General features: G+C 40.8%; 1 protein-coding gene across 1 annotated transcript in view; it reads right to left on the bottom strand.

Moving 5' to 3' along the window:
• Window positions 1-8,593, bottom strand: part of thsd7aa (thrombospondin, type I, domain containing 7Aa) — a 187,420-nt gene extending 178,827 nt beyond the window's left edge. Inside the window, exon 1 of the mRNA XM_055225510.1 lies at window positions 8,527-8,593. Coding sequence (XP_055081485.1) covers window positions 8,527-8,587 — 61 coding nt within the window. The 5' untranslated portion in view covers window positions 8,588-8,593. The remainder of the gene's footprint in view (window positions 1-8,526) is intronic.
• Window positions 8,594-18,916: the final 10,323 nt, after the last annotated feature.

Here is an 18,916-nt window from a genome sequence, read left to right as displayed (position 1 = left end):
AATGACTATGCAATGCTGCCGAATCCTGTGCATATCATTGATTAGGAAAATTAAACAAAGTAAGTACAGAGCAGTGGCTGTCTGCCGGTGGCGGTGAAATGGGGGTTGATCAGCAATATGGCGTCTTGAAAATAAGCATTTAAAGATTGCCAAATACAACTTCAGGTGAGTAAATGGTGAGGGGAAACAACTGTAACATGGTTAAAAGCTCTAAAACACTGATTTTGCATAATAGGTCGACTTTAAGTAAAAAGAAATTGTAAAGCAAACATCCTTTTATCTTTGGCTTCTCTGTGTGGACACTGAAGAAAGTGACAAGCCCATAAACATTAGGCAATAGATGTGAGAAGACGTACACTACAGGGGCTGCATGGTCTCACAGCAGCATATGCCATATTCTATAGGTTAGCAGAAAAATAATGTGATATGTAATGTTAAGGGCATAGCACACTGGACATGTCATTAACAATCAGGATGTAAAAATGAGTCACTTATGAAAAAAGAATACATTTTTGTTGAAGTATCCTGCTCAAATTTAACCAATTAACCAATCTCATACTTTTTCAAAAACAATTCTCAGTAGTCAACCCATCTTAATCAACACAAAACCTTCTGGAGACCTACAAGTGTTCTTTCTATCAATGGAGTCATCTATGTGCTGATCTAAACAGTAATTTGGCCTATATAAAGTATCCACATTTAGCAGTGTGCTTTACTACTTATTATACGTTTATCTTGATGTACTAATGCTAAAGCTAATGACGGTAAATACCAGTAAGATGCACACACATAGAATACAATAAAATACACTGTTGCTCTGGGTCGTTTGATACCAAAAAACAAAAAAGGTGTAATTGAAGTACTAGTGCTTGAAAAAAAAACATCTAATGCAGGACTAAAGTGAATCTAAATTGGCACAAAACCAGTTCTAATCCAGGACTGCAAGATTTTTTGCCACAATTATGGAAACTATTATCACTACAACCATTTCTTCTGTTAAACCATACAAGCAACAACAAACCCGCCTCAGTTAGCGCAATAACATTTACAATCTGCCAGCACAGAGCATGTGTTGACACTTGAATAAAGGTCTTCCCAGTTTGAAAACCCACAACATTCAACCGCATTCAAAACCACCAAATCCTTGAATGAGCCGGCATGATCCCAGTGCTCACAAATAACAACTGCCTCATTGAAGACAAAATGCCTAAAAACACTCCATACAAGGCAACATCTGTGCGCGGTAGTGAAACTCGCCGCAGCAACGCTCTACCGGGATGGGAGGGGTTGGGAGGGGAGTCCGTAAGCCGTGCACAAACATCTCTGCGGGGGTATCTAGGTTAGCTTTGTCTGGCCAATCTGCTCACTTTCGCTAGCCTTAATACCCTAGCATGTCTTTACACGGCAGGAGGTATGAGTAGTAATACCGCGCGGGGGGTAACACAAATTTTAGGTAAACAACAGCAAATAGACATGGAAGATGTCAGTTGACAAAGGAAAAACAAATCGTATACTGTATTTGAACTGGTAGGCACAGATGACACATTGGGCGTATTCCATCGAAGTCGCTTAACAAATCTAGGCTTATGCTGAAATCCTGAGCTGGAACGTGCTCCATCTCCAGCTTAAGCCTCAAGCTAACCAAAGCTAATTTCAGGCCTAAAGTTTAAGATGCGCTTTGTGCCGGCGAGTCTGAGAACGCCAAATCAATGGAGCGACGAAACCACTGAAAATGGGTTCAAAGTGTGATGTCTTTTATGATCTGACTAAACAGATACAATAGTTTGATTTGGGACGCAGAACTTTTCCATTTATTCAGATCCAAGGAGCGAGGGGAAAGACGCGACTCCCCCATCCTCTCCCGTTCGCTCACCCCTTCCCGGTTAGAGATGAGGCTGGCAGTGTTATGTGTAGCCTAGTTAATGCAGAGAACGAAGGTGCCTGACCCTTTTCCAATGTGCAGGAGCTCTCTACGTGTGGAGCTTGCTTAACAGAAGGCATACTGTACTAAATAAGATAAACAAACCAGGACTGAACCAGGACAAAAACAGGACTAAACTAGAAATGACCCAGGACTATACCAGTCTAGACTAAACTAGGACTTAATCAGGACAAAACTGGGACTAGTCTTGAACTCAGACTGGACTAAATATGATATTCAAACCAAGATTAAACCAGGTCTAAACCAGGACAAAAGCAGGATTAAACTCATTAGAGACTGACTGTTTTTTCATAGGTGGTGCTGATCCTGATTGTTTAAAATCTCTAGAAACAGCTCACCAATAAGTTCTAGTGATATTTTTGGGCTAGCATAGGAACTATTTTGATTATGTAAATTATGTTTAAAAAAACAAAAACAAAACCTTATACTGTTTTTGAACTGTGAGGAATAGCAGACACAGTTTTTGTTTTGGAGTTAACAAGAATTCCAGCATTCCAGCCAACATCCCAGCTAGTGTTTTGAAGAAGACAATGTACAACCCCATTTTTTTTTTTTTTTTTTTTTTTTTAGTCAATTTAAATGAGCTTGCAGAAGTGGGTGCAAGTACAGTGTAAGTGCTTGAGTGTTGCTAGGCAGAAATCCACTGTAAAAGTAACAATGGTGTAGTAGACTCTAACTATAAGGGGCACTCAGCAAGTCAGCATTAAAATTTCAACCCAAGCGGAGTAGGCTATTTAAGGCTTGTCAAGTGTCGCGGGTGTACTGGTCGACGTAATGTGGTTTGATCTGTCACTGAAGCATAAAATACATAACATTGTGTAATTCCTTCCGAAGTCCACTTGAGGCAAAATTGGTTAGTACAGTTAAAATAAATGCTCAGGGCATTGGGGCGCTGCCAACACAAATTTGGTATTCCATGTACAAAATGCTTAATTGTGTATCAAAGGCCCTATATTAGGTCAAATTGACTCCTGGGAGATGTAAGACATGTTATAATACTGTTATAACCTCCTCTAAAACATACCTGCTGTTTTGTTTCATTCACACGTGTTTGAGTAACTCTGGATTATTAGTCTGTCTACATCTCTACAGCTCAAAATGCTCTGTGTGAATGAAACAAAACAAAACTCCCAGGATATTTTTGATGAAGAAATAACATTATAACACAGATCAGAAAATAATATGGGTACATTAATAAGTACTCAACTTTGGTATTTGGAAATCAATAATTTTAAGTAGAAAATTACATGTTTTAGAGCCTATGGCAAACAGGTAATGCTGTTTTTTGTAATGTAATTGAATAGTAATTACAACTTAGGAACCCCAATATATGCTATTTAAAGCTACAGTGTGTAACTTTCTGGAAGTGGCATATCACCTGCATAATACCATGGAAATAGAAAGTTAAAACCATACTTCAGAACATTCTCCATAGTGTTGGATAAGTTTTATGCCATACTGTGGAATATTATAGCCATCATATGGCCAAATAAGGGTCAGGTTTGTGGAGATGCAAGCCAGCTCATGACTATTGTTTTTCAGGACAATAACACACAACCAACTGGAAAACATGCTTTTATTTTAGTATATTTTGGTCTATTTGGCTAAAAAGTTACATGCTAAAAAGTTACAAAATGTACATTTTCTTAGAGGTTGGTGTTACAACTTGCCCTGGTTTGGTTGGTTAATATCGGGTATCAGCAAAGCCAAAGTATCGAAATCGGTATTGAAACTGAAAAAGTTGAATCGGTGCAACCAAATAGTAATGCTGTCAGTAACTAGCATGCTAACAATGCATCTGGTTTAGCTTACTTCTTGGTTCTTGAATGATTTAAAAAAAGAGCGCTCTTGATGCTACGTATAAAGCTGACCATTTATTTCACCTGATTAAACCAGCCCATTCTTCACCACAATAGCCACGTAGCTTAGTCCCATTGCATAACATTAACAACTGAAGCAGGTGTTAAGCTTCTCCCAGGCCGACACATTGATCTGCACCGGCTGCGCTCCTGCTCGGGCATTGATCGGCCCGGAGTACTGGGAGAGGGGATGGCCTTCCCAGTGAAACCAGTGCATTGATTCACAGGCACACAGTGAGATTAGACAGCAGTAGTGAAGAAGAGGACGGAAGAGGAGCATTGATTTGAACTCAAACTCCCATCAGCCTTCACTACTTCAACTACAACTGCCACTCCACCTCCCAGTTCAGCGGACCATGCAAAAGTATTGTGTCTCTTAAACTATGGGTTCTGGCCTTGGGTTGGAGAATATTAGTCAAGGATGTGCAAGATATTGATTGAATTGGGAGTATTTATGTTATATTTTCAGTTTCCAGTTTGTAGGCGCCATTGTGTGGACTTTTGAGCATTCAGACATAATATTTTGTTAATTTGCTATATCATTCTAAACTCATGGATACAAATCAAGTTTCATATTGTTTTGAGATGTCAGAATGTGCAGATGTCCCTGGAAAGACTTGTTGACCCGATCATAATCTTTTTGCAAGTTCAATTACTTAGTTGATTCTATCCAATTACACAACAAAACCAGCATAGAAACAACAACCATTTAGCACAACATGAGAAATATAAAGTGCATTATGTAAATTTTCAGGGTTCAGTTGGTAAAATGATAGCAACGCTCACATTTGTTTTTGTGATGTTAAGTGTCATGCACAAGGACACAATGTCAGCATTCATCTGTGGGAGCGGGAATCGCACCGCCAACCTGTGGGTCAGTGGATCTGTCGACAGTGAGATTTGAACCGTCGACCTTTGAATCAGAGTACGACATCACGTCTGCTTGTCTAAAATGTTCCACGATATGGCAATCAACCTACTGATCACCATGGAGACAAGCAATCAGCACCTTCAGGTTGTTAGGTGGAGTTAGCTTCAAATGTTAAAAGTGCACTGTGTCACTTTTTTTGTCGGAGGATCTGCCACCTGCCTCCACTGAGATGTTATTGCCTTGCCGGGAACCTACCGCAGTGTGGCTTTAAACTTCTCTGTCTCACATATCTGTGGAGAAGCAAGCCCACTCAAAGAGGCAATGAAAACACCCGATTGAATGAATGTAAGATAGACAGTACAGGGGAGGATTTCCACAAAAAACTGTAACATTTCCATGAAAACAAGCAGTGGGCAGACTCTCTATTAGAAAAGTGACACAGTGCAGCTTTAAGCACTCTTGTCTCACAGCGATAAGGTCCATTGTTGGATTCCCAGTATTTATTTTATCTACCTCTCTGTGTGTGTGCAGTTATCAAATGCTCTGGTTTTCCCCGCGTCTATGGTAAACCGCATACGCCACTCCACCATAGTCTTGTTCTCTTTCTCCTCTCTCTCTGTCTGTCTTTCACATCTTCCTCTCTCTCAAAACACTGCTTCTTTCTTTCTCTTCTCTTTCATTGATACCCAACTCCTCCTCTCTCTCTCTCTCTCTCACCCTCTTTCTCTGTCCCTATTTCTGCTATTTCTTTCCCATCTCCCATTGACACCTCCCTCTCCCTCTCTCATGGACACCTGCCTCTCCTCCCTCTCTCTTTCTACTGTCTCTCTGACATTTGCCTCTCTTCTCCTTCTCTCTCTTGCATCTCCTCTCTCTCTTTATCTCTCTCATAGACATTTGCCTCTCCTCTCTCTCTCTTTCTCTCTCTCTCATGGACATTTCCCTCTCCTCTCCCCCTCTCTCAGACATTTGCCTCTTCTCTCTCTTTTTCTCTCTCTCTCTCATAGGCATTGGCCACTCCTCTCTCTCTTTCTCTCTTTCTTTCTCTCTCTCTGCCTCTCTCTCTACTTCTTTCTCTTTCTCTCATAGACATTTGCTTCTCCTCTCTTTCTTTCTCTGTCTCTCTTTCTTTCTCTCTCTGCCTCTCTCTCATAGACATTTGTCACTCCTCTCTCTCTATTTCTTTCTCTCTCTCTCATAGAAATTTTCCTCTCCTCTCTTTCTCTCTCTCTCTCATAGGCATTTGCCACTCCTCTCTCTTTCTTTTTCTCTTTCTTTCTCTCCCTGCCTCTCTCTCTACTTCTTTCTCTTTCTCTCATAGACATTTGCCTCTCCTCTCTTTCTGTCTCTCTCCCTCTCTTTCTTTCCCTCTCTCTCTTTCTTTCTCTCTCTCTCTCATACACATTTGTCACTCCTCTCTTTCTGTCTCTCTCTCTCTTTCTTTCTCTCTCTCCCTCTCTCTTTCTTTCTCTCTCTCTCATAGACATTTATCACTCCTCTCTCTCATAGACATTTTCCTCTCCTCTCTTTCTCTCTCCCTCTCTCTCTCTCTCTCACGGACATTTGCCACTCCTCTCTCTCTCTCACTCTCTCTTTCTTTCTCTCTCTCCTTCTGTTTCTTTCTCTCTCTCTCTTTCTCTCTCTCTCTCTCCCTCTCTATTTATTTCTATCTCTCTCTCATAGACATTTGCCTCTCCTCTCTCTCCCTCTCCCTCTCTCTTTCTCCCTCTCGCAGACACCTGCCTCTCCTCACACCCCCTCCTCTTTCTCCCTTGCTTTCCGTCTCTCTCTTCTTTCGCTCTCATCCTCTCACTGCAGTGTGCTTTCTAAGCGCAGGCTCCTTGCTGTCCACACACACACACACACACACACACACACACATACTACTACTACCACTACTACACTTTACTCTTCATCAATTCTACGCATGACGGAGAGGATGATGAATGAACAGGAGTGGAGCGATCGGCATGGGACACTCAGGAGTCCCTTATGCTACGTCCAGAGGTACAATGGTAACCCCTGCAACCCCCCACCCCAAAATAAACACACATATAAATCACAATAGCTTTAGCAACTTTAGCAAGACAGTGAAAAAGCCCAAGACACTGCAGTAGAGTACACATGTTTTCAAAGGGAGTGGGGGATTCAAGATGGCTTCAACGCATTGCTCATATATCATGTGCTAAAATAACAAGGTACACTTACAAGCTTACAATTTTTTGATAAATATTTGAAATTACAAGTACAGATTTTTATCATTTTAAGCAAAAAAGATGAATTTTGGTACAACTTTATAAGAACTACACTCAGTGCCCATGTTAAGCTACTTTCTGATCTATGTTATAATGTTGTTTCCTCATCAAAAACATACTCGGAGTTGTGTTTTGTTTCTTTCACATGTTTAACACACAAATCCTGCAGGCTGTGTTCTTCTTTCAAACAGAAAACACTCCACTTTGTGATGTCATGTGGTAATATTCAAAGTGCCCCACCGTGTTTTTAAACTCCATACACCTTCACTAGATTCATAGGGATGATTCAAACCCTACAATCGCCAATCTTTACTGAACTAAATGTTAAAGGAGCTGTTAATTTGAATACTACCCCTTCGTGACATCACAAGGTGGAACTGAGCATTTTGAGCTTTGGAGATAATAATGCAGGGTTGCTCAAACATGTGTGAATGAAACAAAACACAACTCCAGGTGTGTTTTTGATGACGTAACAACATTATAACATGCCTTAAAGCTCATAATAGTTAAGTAATTAATATAAGATCATGTGTAGTTATTAGAAAGTGGGACCAACATTTTAAACATCTTTTTTTTTTTCTTTTTTTTTTTTTACCAGTTAATAGCCTGACCATATAAACATGACTGAAATAAACCATGCAATCCCCTGCTTTTATATTGTAGATTTATTTAAAATAATTTCAAGCTTTAATTTTGATCAATACATCTAAAATTAAATCTTTGTAATAAGTAGCTTTAAATAATAAAACACGTGCGACAAAAGAACAGTCACACATGTTTTTCTATTGCTTCTCCTGTGGTCGCGTCAATGTAGGTCAAATTTGATCCAGTGTGTTGTGGTGGTATTCAATGAATGAACGCACAAAGTGAAAACACAACACAAATTTACGTTAAAAAATCTGTATTCATTCATGTTTTTACTGCTGATACTGTAACTGTAGTACTGTAATTTTGACACTGATAGGAGAAGTGCTGCCAGTAACTCCATGAAGATGAAGAGGGGTGAGGTCTTTGGAATTTGCATAACATTTGATGTGTGTTTTTTACAGTGTTCAGTGCAAAATGAGGCACAAACATGTCATTTTTGCAGCTTTTTTTTTTTTAAGGGATAGGGATGTCCTGTCAGCTTTGAAAGGGGAATTCTTATATCATGCAATAATAATAATAATAATAATAATAATAATAATAATAATAATAATAATAATAATAATAAAATTGAAACATACTAATTTCAACATAAACAAGATTTTGCCGTTTTATATTGCTGCATTTATCTCGTTTTGAATGAATAATAATTGGATTTTAAATGGGGGTGATTCCTGACCTTGCATTGTTTAATCACTTACCAAAACATTGCATAGTTATCCGTGTATACAATGTTCTCTATTCAACTCTTCCTTAGAATAAACAACCAAAGTTCCCATTCAGAAATCTCTGTTGGAACTATGTTAACCTGCACCAACCCCACAACAAAGCACTCAACAAACATAATTCATAAACGAGATTCTAGTGTAAAGAGCTGGGACTCCCTTTTATTGCTAGACCCTTAAAAGTGTCCCATACACCGACACGTGCATGTAAGGTATAGGTGCGTCTTACCTGTTTGCCAGATATACGTTGTTTTAGTTTCCATTGCAGTTTCCGATGCCTCCGATCCCATAACAACCGCTAGAATCCAAAGCAGCATAGACCCAAGAACCAGGGACCCCCCAACCGGGACTAACCCCGGTGCCCCTGGCCAGGCTCCGGCTCTACCCGCCCTCCCCATGGCTCCACAGATCTCCGGTGTACCTCCTTACCCAATGCGGAGGAGAGAGGGATAAGAAAAACAACCCAGCGAGGGAGCCACGCGGTGCAGGCTGCGCTCAAGTCAAGCTTTTGTCCAGCCCCCCTTCGTTCCGGTGGAAGAAGTAATCCCGGGGACGGTGAGAGGAGACCGGGGATGTCCTACGCGGAGCTCCCCTGGTCCGTGGAGGAGGTAGTGCGCAGGGGGCGTGATGAGAAGCGGGAACAATAGGTCCGGGGGAAGCCAGCCTGGTGCGTGGGGCTCGGTGGATGCGTGGTATTGTGGCGTGGTGGTTGCCGGTTCAATGCAGCGCGCACAGCCAGGATCCCCTCCCCTCTCTCTCTCTCTCTCTCTCTCTCTCTCTCTTTCTAGGCACTCCTTCGCTCGTTCTGAGTCTCTTCCTCTATCTATCTCTCTCCCTCACTCTCTCTTTCCCTATCTCTCTCTCTTTTTCTCTCTTTCTCTCTCCCTAGCTTTCTTTCTCTTTCTCTCTCCCTTCTCCTCTCTCTCCCCCTCTCTCTCTCTCTCCCTCTCTTTCCAGGCACTTATTCGCTTGTTCTGTGTCTCTTCCCCTCTCTCTCTTTCTCTCTTTCACTCTCCCTCCCTCTCTCTCTGTTTCTCTCTCTCTCCCTATCTTTCTCTCCCTATCTCTCTCTCTTTTTGTCTCTCTCCCTCCTTCTCTCTTTCTCTCTCCCTCTCTTTTTTCTCTCTACCTCCCTCTCTCTTTCTAGGCACTCCTTCGCTCGTTCTGAGTCTCTTCCTCTATCTATCTCTCTTCATCACTCTCTCTTTCCCTATCTCTCTCTTTTTCTCTCTTTCTCTCTCCCTAGCTTTCTTTCTCTCTTCCTCCTCCTCTCTCCCCCCCTCTCTCTCCCTCTCTTTCCAGGCACTTATTCGCTTGTTCTGTGTCTCTTCCCCTCTCTCTCTTTCTCTCTTGCACTCTCCCTCCCTCTCTCTCTCCCTATCTCTCTGTTTCTTTCTCTCTCCCTATCTCTCTCTCTTTTTCTCTCTCTCCATCCTTCCCTCTTTCTCTCTCCCTCTCTTTTTTCTCTCTACCTCCCCCTCTCTCTCTCCCCCTCTCTCTCTCCCTATCTCTCTCTCTTTCTCTCTCTCCCTCCCCCTCTCTTTCCCTCTCTCTCCCTATCTATCTTTCCCTCTCTCCTTCTCTTTTCCTCTCCCCCTCTCTCTCTCCCTCTATCTCTCTCTTTCCCCCCTATCTCCCTCTCTCTCTTTCTCTCCCTATCTCTCACTTTTCCCCCTTTCTCTCCCTCTCTCTGTTTTCCCTCTCTCCCTTTCTCTCTCCTTATCTCTCTCTTCCCCCCTCTCTCTTTCTCTCTCCCTGTCTCTCTCTTTTTCCCCTTTATCTCTCCCTCTCTCTCCCTCTCTTTCTCTCTCCCTGTCTCTCTCTTTTTCCTCTTTCTCTCTCTCTCCCTCTCTTTCTCTCTCCTTCTCTGTCTTTCTCTCTCCCTCTCTCCCAATCTCTCTCTTTTTTCCCTCTCTCTCTCCCTATCTCTCTCTTTGCCCCCTCTCTCTCCCTCTCTCTCTTTCTCTCTCCCTCTCTCTCTCATTGGAGTACACACACACATGCTCGCACGTCCACTGCATAAGCAGCAGTATTCCTCCCCTCTGCAGACTCACAGAGGAGAAGAGAAAGAAAAGAGGCAGGTGCACGTGGTGGGAGAATGGTCAAATGAAGAAGAAATGTAACAGAAGGAGAGATAGAAAGAAGACTTGTTAAGGCCGTGTAGTTGCTTTAAAGGGGCTGATTTTTTTAAACGTGAAAAACAGAACTAGTTCATTTTAAACGATTTGCAAACGTCCGAATTTATTCCTCACTTTTCACGTGTTTCACAGGTTGGAGAGGCCAGAGTGGGACTTTGCTGTCATTGTAAAGCTAACAACAACTAGTATTAAAATGTGTACTTCCTGATTATCAGACTAACAGGGCCAGCTTGATGTTTTGAAGTATATGCACAAACAAGAAGCACTTTTAAATGCAAAATATGTTTTTTAGTATAAAGATGATCTGATGACCAAAATACATGCAGCGTGTGACTATCTCACTCTCTATTTCACTAAAGTCATTCACGTTTTATTAATGAACACATATTGTGCTTGTGTCTGCTCTATAGTTACCAGTTGATTATTATGTTTTAACTTGCACATTTGAAATCGCAATATTTATCTAAAACACCATAATAAAAGAAACAATTCCATTGACTTCCACATTAGAAAACTGCGGTGCCCAATGGACCTGACGTCGCCCCAAACATCATCACAATAAAGAGCCGTGCAGCTGTCGGGCCTCCTATAGAAAGCTGCACATCACACTAGCGAGCAGAGGATTTGTATTTTTTTTAATTTATACCAAAATGGCAATGTGATGCTGCCAAATCATCAATTAGGAAATTGGTGATTGGTGAATTGGTGAAAATAAAATTGAAGAATGAAGTAAGAGCGATGGGGGTAAACTGGTGTTGGGGGAAAACGGGGTTGATCGGCAAAAGGGCGTCTTGGAAATAAGCAATTAAAGATGCTCAGACCTGCACAAATCACTCCAAATACAACTTTGAGAGGGTAAATGAGAAATAACATGATAAAAAGATCTGAAAAGTTAATTTTGAATAATTTGATGATTTTGAATGAATATTGTGATTTAAAGTGTGCAAATTATAACATACACGGGTGTCATAGACTATAAATATATAGCAGACTCAAGCATAATATGTCTTCTTCAAACCTCTGCTGCTGCGTTTTTGAAGATTTTTCTGAAATCTCTCCAAGTGTAATCCATACTCCAGGATTACCCAGCGGACTGTAATCCTCCCACATATTAAGAGATCCACTGTTCCCTGGATATTCAAAATCATAGGCACTGTTCTGTCTGGATATGGATATACTGTACAATGTCCCACCCACAGACCAAATGCAGTATCTAAAGACTAAATTTGAGCTATAACTGAAAATAGTGAATGTAATGAATAAGAGTATGAACATGTATTATTCTTAAAGTTATCAAATAAAATAAAAATCAGGACTAAACTATGGCTGCATTGACTAAATCAGAAAACTAAACCAGAACTAAACCAAGATTAAACCAGAACTAAACCAAGACTAAACCAGAACAAAACAAAGACTAAACCAAAACCAAACCAAGACTAAACCAGAACTAAAAACAAGATTAAACTAGAACTAAACCAGAACTAAAACCAAGACTTAAACCAGAGCTAAACCAAGACTAAACCAGAACTAAACCAAGATTAAACCAGAGCTAAAACAAGACTAAACTAGAACTAAACCAAGACTAAACCAGAACTAAACCAAGACTAAACTAGAACTAAACCAAGACTAAACTAAACCAAGATTAAACCAGAACAAAACAAAGACTAAACCAAAACTAAACCAAGACTAAACCAGAACTAAACCAAGATTAAACCAGAGCTAAACCAAGACTTAAACCAGAGCTAAACCAAGACTAAACTTGAACTAAACCAAGATTAAACCAGAGCTAAACCAAGACTAAACTAGAACTAAACTAAGACTAAACCATGACTGAAGGTTTCAATGTAGGTCTAAGGAGATTTAAACGGACTTACCCAAGACCAGAAAAGACTTTAACAGGTTAGAACTGTGACAGTTTAAACTTTAAATGGGAATAAAGGAAAGATTAAACCAGGATTTAAAAATGCCAAAATAGAATTGGCTGGTGCATTTATTATAAAGCAAAGTAAAAGCATCTCTAACAAACAACATACGTAATATTAAAAGTACTACTTGATATAATTTTCTTCCCATTTGTGGTTGGACATTGTAGAAACAGACTTGACCTTGTTGGCACTCTGGTTTCTCCTTGAGTCCACACGACCTAATGAAGAGCTCTCATAAATCTGACCAGAGACACGTGACGCTCTCAGTGAAATGGACAGTGTCAGTCAGTGCTCGGCCTTCTATTTGATTATTTTACCCATCATACACTGCACAGAGAGTCCTATCAGATCCTATAGACCAGGGATCATCAATAGGCCCACGAGGAAACACGGTCCGGCCCGCAGCCCGTTTGCCCATGATTAAAAAACATGTATAATTTTATTTTTTTGTGGCATCTCTGCAGTGTCAGAGCACGTCAGTGTAGTACAGACACACAGAATAAAAGCCTAATTGAGGATTTGGTGTGAATGTAACATGCACGATGCAGCAGCTCTGGAGGACTAAAGTTTGGACAGTGTTTCCCTGGTTTCACTGTTTGAATGGGCCTAACCTGCGACTGTGAGGTGGGGACAATCAGCTGAGTGAGCTCCAGCCTGTTATATTTCACTTTTAACATCAATTGAAGCAGATTTTGTGATGTCATTTACAATTAGGCCTGGTTAGTCCTGCCTTAGCCCTGCTTTGATGCTTATTTAGTGTCATGATCCCTGTCGGTCCTGCTCTTTTTTGCCCTTTCCCCCCCCCTCCCTTCTGTGCCTGAGCCTGGGGCAGAGATTTTGGCTCCTCCCGTGCACACCTGGAGCAAATCTGCAATCAGCTGCACCTGGGGAGGATAGGAGGAGCCAGGACCTGACACTCGGCGCCAGATCGTCCTCGTATCTCTGTGGTACACCCTGCCCGGCTCAGTTCATGTTTTTGCGCCTTTTGACTTTGCTAAACTGAATACTTTTGCTCCTCACCAGATCCCGCTCCCTGGACCCTCACAGCTCACCCGTCTCTGACCCTGCTCTTCCCTTGGACCACGGCAAACACCCCACTCCCGACTCACCGATTGATTTACCGTCATTTTACACTCTGCACTTCTGTAAATAAACACTGTTAAACCTTCCCCAAGTTCTGTCTTTTTGGTCCCCTCCATTACGACATTTAGACCTGATTTATTCTTTTTAAAGATGTGATTAAGTTCTTATGTAATCACCATTTAGAGTAGACTTATTCTAGACCAGGGTTAGTCATGATTTAGATCTGATAGTCCTAGATCTGCTTTAGTTCTATGTTATACCAGCTTTAGTCCTGTTCTTGTTTTAAACCTGATTTAGTCATAGATCTGCTGTGAACTACACTTTTCAGTCCTGCTTTAGTTGTGCTTTTAGTAATGTGACAGAGTAATGTTTTGGATTACTGCATTTTCTGTGGATTTTATAAAATATAACAGTGTGGTGCTGTTTAGTAGTCCATGCCCCAGGACTGAAGCCCAACGAAAAATCTGGCCCCCTGGAAAATGTAATGGAAGACTCCTGCTGTAGACTCTACCTCTATTGATACTTTGCAGCAACATCATGCTGGCTGTGCTCTACATCTATGTCTATGGTGGAATGCGCAGCAGTTTCCACCACACATTAGATAAGGCTGTTAAAAAAGATGAAAACTCAAGAAAAAAAAATACTAAATGGATTTAAACAACACATCAGGAGCCTGTGATTAATACATCCATGGTGCTGTTTAGGTGTTTGAGTTTAAACAAAAAAGTGAGAGTGACTGAAAAAATGCTTGCAAGCTTGTGACTGTAATTTTATGTGTAAGAGGCTTTTAAGAGCACAAATCAGCTCACTGTTGTAGTTCTATGGCGGTTCTTTCTGGTCTGGTGTGTTAAAATAAAAGTCTAGTAGAGCTTCTGACAGAGTAGTGCCTTTAGTTAGCATCACACCCCCAGGGAATGTATGTATGTTTCTTCATTACCCCTGTAATAGTGCTAAACAGTTTTTTTTTTTACTTTTCACTATACCTTCTTGAGTGCTCAAAGTCTTTGGTTGCACTGTTATTTTAGCCTAATATAAACTGACAATTCCCTCTGACCTGCAGAGGGCGCAAAGACACGCTCTCTGCAGACTTAAAGTTACTCTCACTTTACCACTTACAAATAAACATTATCCATGTCTCTCTTTTCAAAATAGATCACCCCCTCCTCCTAACAGGGTGGTAAAATGTAGTCATTTTATTTATTTACTGGTATCTATCCTTTGTGTTTTAGAACCATCATACAACCAAAGACTAGCTACGAATGATCTTTGGATTGATTGATTGATTTTGAAGTTTGGTGCAGAGTGGTCCTCCTCTCATTGTGTCTGCAGTCAATCTAAACACACGGGCCTCTCAGAAGAGCTCTCCCCTTGTTTCTTTCATTGATTAACTTTTACAAATGCAAAAACACCACACCATGTAGCACAAGCACCAACTAATCAAAATTAAAATACGCAACCCAAATTAAAGACTTTTCACCAAATGTTTATTCATGTGCCATCCAGATGCCCTCCCACGAGTTTGTTCCCTGCAGCAGAGCACAGCCCTCCCCTCGCTGGCCCCCTATATCAGCCCAGACTGACACTACTCCACAGTTTGGTTTGATTTCGATCTATAGCTACAAAAGCCACTTCACTTGAGGCTGAAGTTTGTGATTTTGCAGTCCTAATGCTACGGTGTAGGATTTCCTCACATTCTCGTCTGCCCTTTCTGTCATCTGCTCCATTTCATTTTGTGACCATAACAATCCTATTATGCCTCTTTGGTTAGTTAATAAAGTGAATTGCCAGTACTATCAGAAGCCCCACTCTGTGAGAGAAGCATGTCTCGTGTGTTTGGAGCTGCTCTCTTGGCTGCAGCAGTTAGAGGAGCTTTATTCATTCAGAAAGAGGCTAGGAAGAAAGTGAGTGTCACTATCATGTCATTCCTTTAGACTTACAAATTTCATTGACTTCTAAAAATATGGCACAAATCGCATTTGGTATCACTTCAATGTGGACATTGGTTTTGCTTTCCAATTATGGAATAGTTGGTAACTCTTAGATAACCTGGACAAGTACAGAGGTGTCACCACAACGAGCCTGGAGCCTGACATTCGCTCAGACAGACTTTGGTCACGGATCGTGTGCACCATCACAGTGTGTGTGGTCATACAATTTAAATTCCCCTGATCATCAGAATCAGAAGACTTTTATTGCCATCCTTTGTGAACACAGTTCACAAACTAGGAACTTACTTCGGTGATAAAGTGCAACATAAAACACACTGAATAAATACAAATACAAATAAGGGCATGCAGTTAAAAAAAGTGTGACATCCAACAATCTTATGAGGTGAAAAAGAATCATGCAGTGGACACCGGCCTGTGTGTCTCCACTGTCTAAAGTGAACTCTATCACCCGTCTGAGTGGTCTGAAGTGAACCCTGGAGGGTACTAGCTCCCAGAGGGGGCCAGCAGGGTATGGAAGGCGTGGCTACACAAGAAAGAAGATGATTGGGCAAGAGAGAACACAGACTCAAGACAGAAAAAAGCAGATATAAACAGTAAATATCTCACCAATTGCTGACTTGGTTATTTCCAGTTGTGGTAACTTAATATGCTAAAATAAACAAAGCACGAATGCAGCAGCTATTTCCTGTTTATCGATGCATGACACTTGTGTATAAAGATTGAAAATATTATATTTCCAGTGCGTAATGTATTTAACATCAGCCAAAGCCAATGCATTACAAATAAGGATAGGTTAAAACCCAGAGTAGAGGCACAGAGAAATTAAATAAATGTAGAAAAAGCTGACAATAAAGCAAAAGTAGTTTTGTGCTTATGCTACAGCCACGTCTCACAGTGCCACAAACTAAAAAAAAATTTGTGAATTGATGAAATCAGCTTCATGATTACAAGTATAATTCAAATATGACTTTGATTTTATTAAGAAAACGTTTGTGATGCCTGGGTGATGTCAGTGTCTCACAGAGTGGAGCCCTGCCCCTGGACTCAGAGCTGTGCTCGGGGCAGTGTAATGCAACTTGACTGTGGGTAGTCGCACCAAACAGACCCTCTCCCAGGCCTCCCCAAGTAAATGATGCCAATGGAAAAGAGACTTTAAAGTCCATACATCTCTATCAGTGTTCCTCTTTATCTGCCAGCTAGTTTACCACTCCCAGATTTTAGCTTGGTGGAAATTGCTTTTCTCTTTACTGTGGTACCATATGCAGGCCTGTCACCCTCAGCTGGGTATTTCATTACAACTGAGGCCTTGTTTTCTCTAAACCAACTTTTTTTTTTGTCTTATTAGTTCAGAAAAAAAACTCAATAAACCATGTCACCTTTAAAATTCAGGTTCCTCTCAACACCCTTATATTTTTATTATTATATATTTATTATGGACCACGAACGTGCTAATGCTACACTTAGTCATAAAAAGCAATATCACCATCAGTGCTAATGCATAGGAAGGGCCTGTCTCTCCAAATAACCCATGGGGATGCTAGTGTTTACTTACTGTGTTATTCCCACAAGACTTTTGTTCAACCATATAGGCCGGTAATGTATGCAGGTTTGTAATATTCATACAATTTAGACTACCAAACGGACTTAAAAGAAAACACTCACAGGGAATGCAAATATTGTTTCTTTTTGGTAAAATCAAACACCTTGTAGACTGGGGCGTTAATGAGACGTATATGGCCCAGTTTTGCGGGGAAGGAGGCACTGAGTCCATGTTTTGGTCTACTTAAAAATCAATAAATGTAAACATTAAAGGAACTGTATGTAGCTTACCTAGCTCTAAAATGATCTTGAGCTGTATCAGATCAAGTATAAGACACATAGACTAGTATACGCCCATGGACCACTATGGAACCTACTGGACGACTGAGGGATTACACAGATATAAGGCCACATGGGAATATAAAAAAGTACTATTATTTTATTAGCATTGTGGTCTCATAATTGTTATTGAGTATCAAGTCTATTTCTTAGTATTGAAATTGAGTTTGAAATTATAGTATCATGATAACACTACTACAGTCACAGCTGAACCTGGGTTGTCCATGCCTTAACCTGCAGACACTGTAAAAGCTCGGAATCTCTAGAATTCACTCACTGAGCTGCAGAGTTTGGATAATTATTGACTGCGGGTGCTGATTTAGGTAGTGACGATTCAGATCAGAGAGAGACTCGTGAGGCTCATTCTGTTTACTGATTGGATTTGTTCCTAATTGGATTGAATTGTCTTGAGAACCAAAACACCAAAGTATGTCTGCGTCGCTATGTTAGTTTTGGTTTGGTCTGTGCTGGCTTCCGCTCAAACCATATTGCTACCCTGTGATTGGTTAATCTCCGTACCACACTGTAACAAGAAAAACGCTTCAGCCAGAGCCTAACTAGACAAATTCACAAAAGTTGAACTCATAAAATGCATTTTACGGGCCAGTCTAGATAAGTCATTGGCTATCCTAGATAAGTAGTTCATGAAATTTTAAATCATAATCATTGTTCCTTTGAAATAACACTGTAACAAAGCAATTATTGTAAAACCTGAAAGCTTATGGTATTGTACATGACATTGTGAATTCATGTTTTTTTTTTAATCCAAACCTAATCCAAACATAAAAACACCCTGACAGAGTATTATTACTTATTTATTGTGATGACATGTTTGTATAGAGCCCCTCCCCACTCCCTACTGTTTCACTGGCTCATTTGACAGGCCTCACCCCCCTGATAAAAGCCCCACCCCGCTGTGTGTGGACCCCAGCACAGAGGCCCACGCTGAGCTCAGGATGAATGACCAGCAGGGAGAGCCGGTCTACAGTAATCAATGTTCCACAAACACAAGAACATGTCTGGCGTCTCTATCAGCGCCCACCATGGAATAACTGTCAGCTTTTAATGAAGAAAATACCATCAAGGCCAACAAATGTGCATTCCAAGTTTTTCAGTTGTTGTACGCTTCATGATTGGATACATCATTTGCTGTTGGCCATGTATCTGACCCAAACTGCACTCACAGTCACAACGGGACCTACACGGAGCGTCACGCAAAAAATACGTATGCAAAAAAATACTATTTATATGGAAAAAAACTGCAGATTAAACTCATAATTAACTTTTAAATCTGAAGCTAAATCACTGCATACCTTGGTGGCTGCTTTTGTCTCAACTAAGACCCCATTAACCGGTTAATTGATCAAACCACTAGCCCTATTTTCTGATCTGATGTTATAATGCTGTTTCCTTTTTACTTCACTAGAATCATTTGGATGATTTCACCGCTGGAATTGCCTCTCTGCTGAACTAAAGGTAAAAGGAGCTGTTAACTTGAAAACTACAGATGAACAGAGCACATTGAACTTTGAGTAATCCTTTATTATTAGTCTGTCTACATCTCCAAACATGTGTGAACGAAACAAAACACAACCCCGGGTATGTTTTTGAGGAGGTAACAACATTTTATCATGGCTTAAAGCTCA

The sequence above is a fragment of the Periophthalmus magnuspinnatus genome, chromosome 11 (assembly GCF_009829125.3).
Source record: "Periophthalmus magnuspinnatus isolate fPerMag1 chromosome 11, fPerMag1.2.pri, whole genome shotgun sequence".
In the NCBI taxonomy this organism is placed as follows: domain Eukaryota; kingdom Metazoa; phylum Chordata; class Actinopteri; order Gobiiformes; family Gobiidae; genus Periophthalmus; species Periophthalmus magnuspinnatus.
Note: the sequence above shows the minus strand (reverse complement) of the source record. Positions and strands in the feature narration are given on the sequence as shown.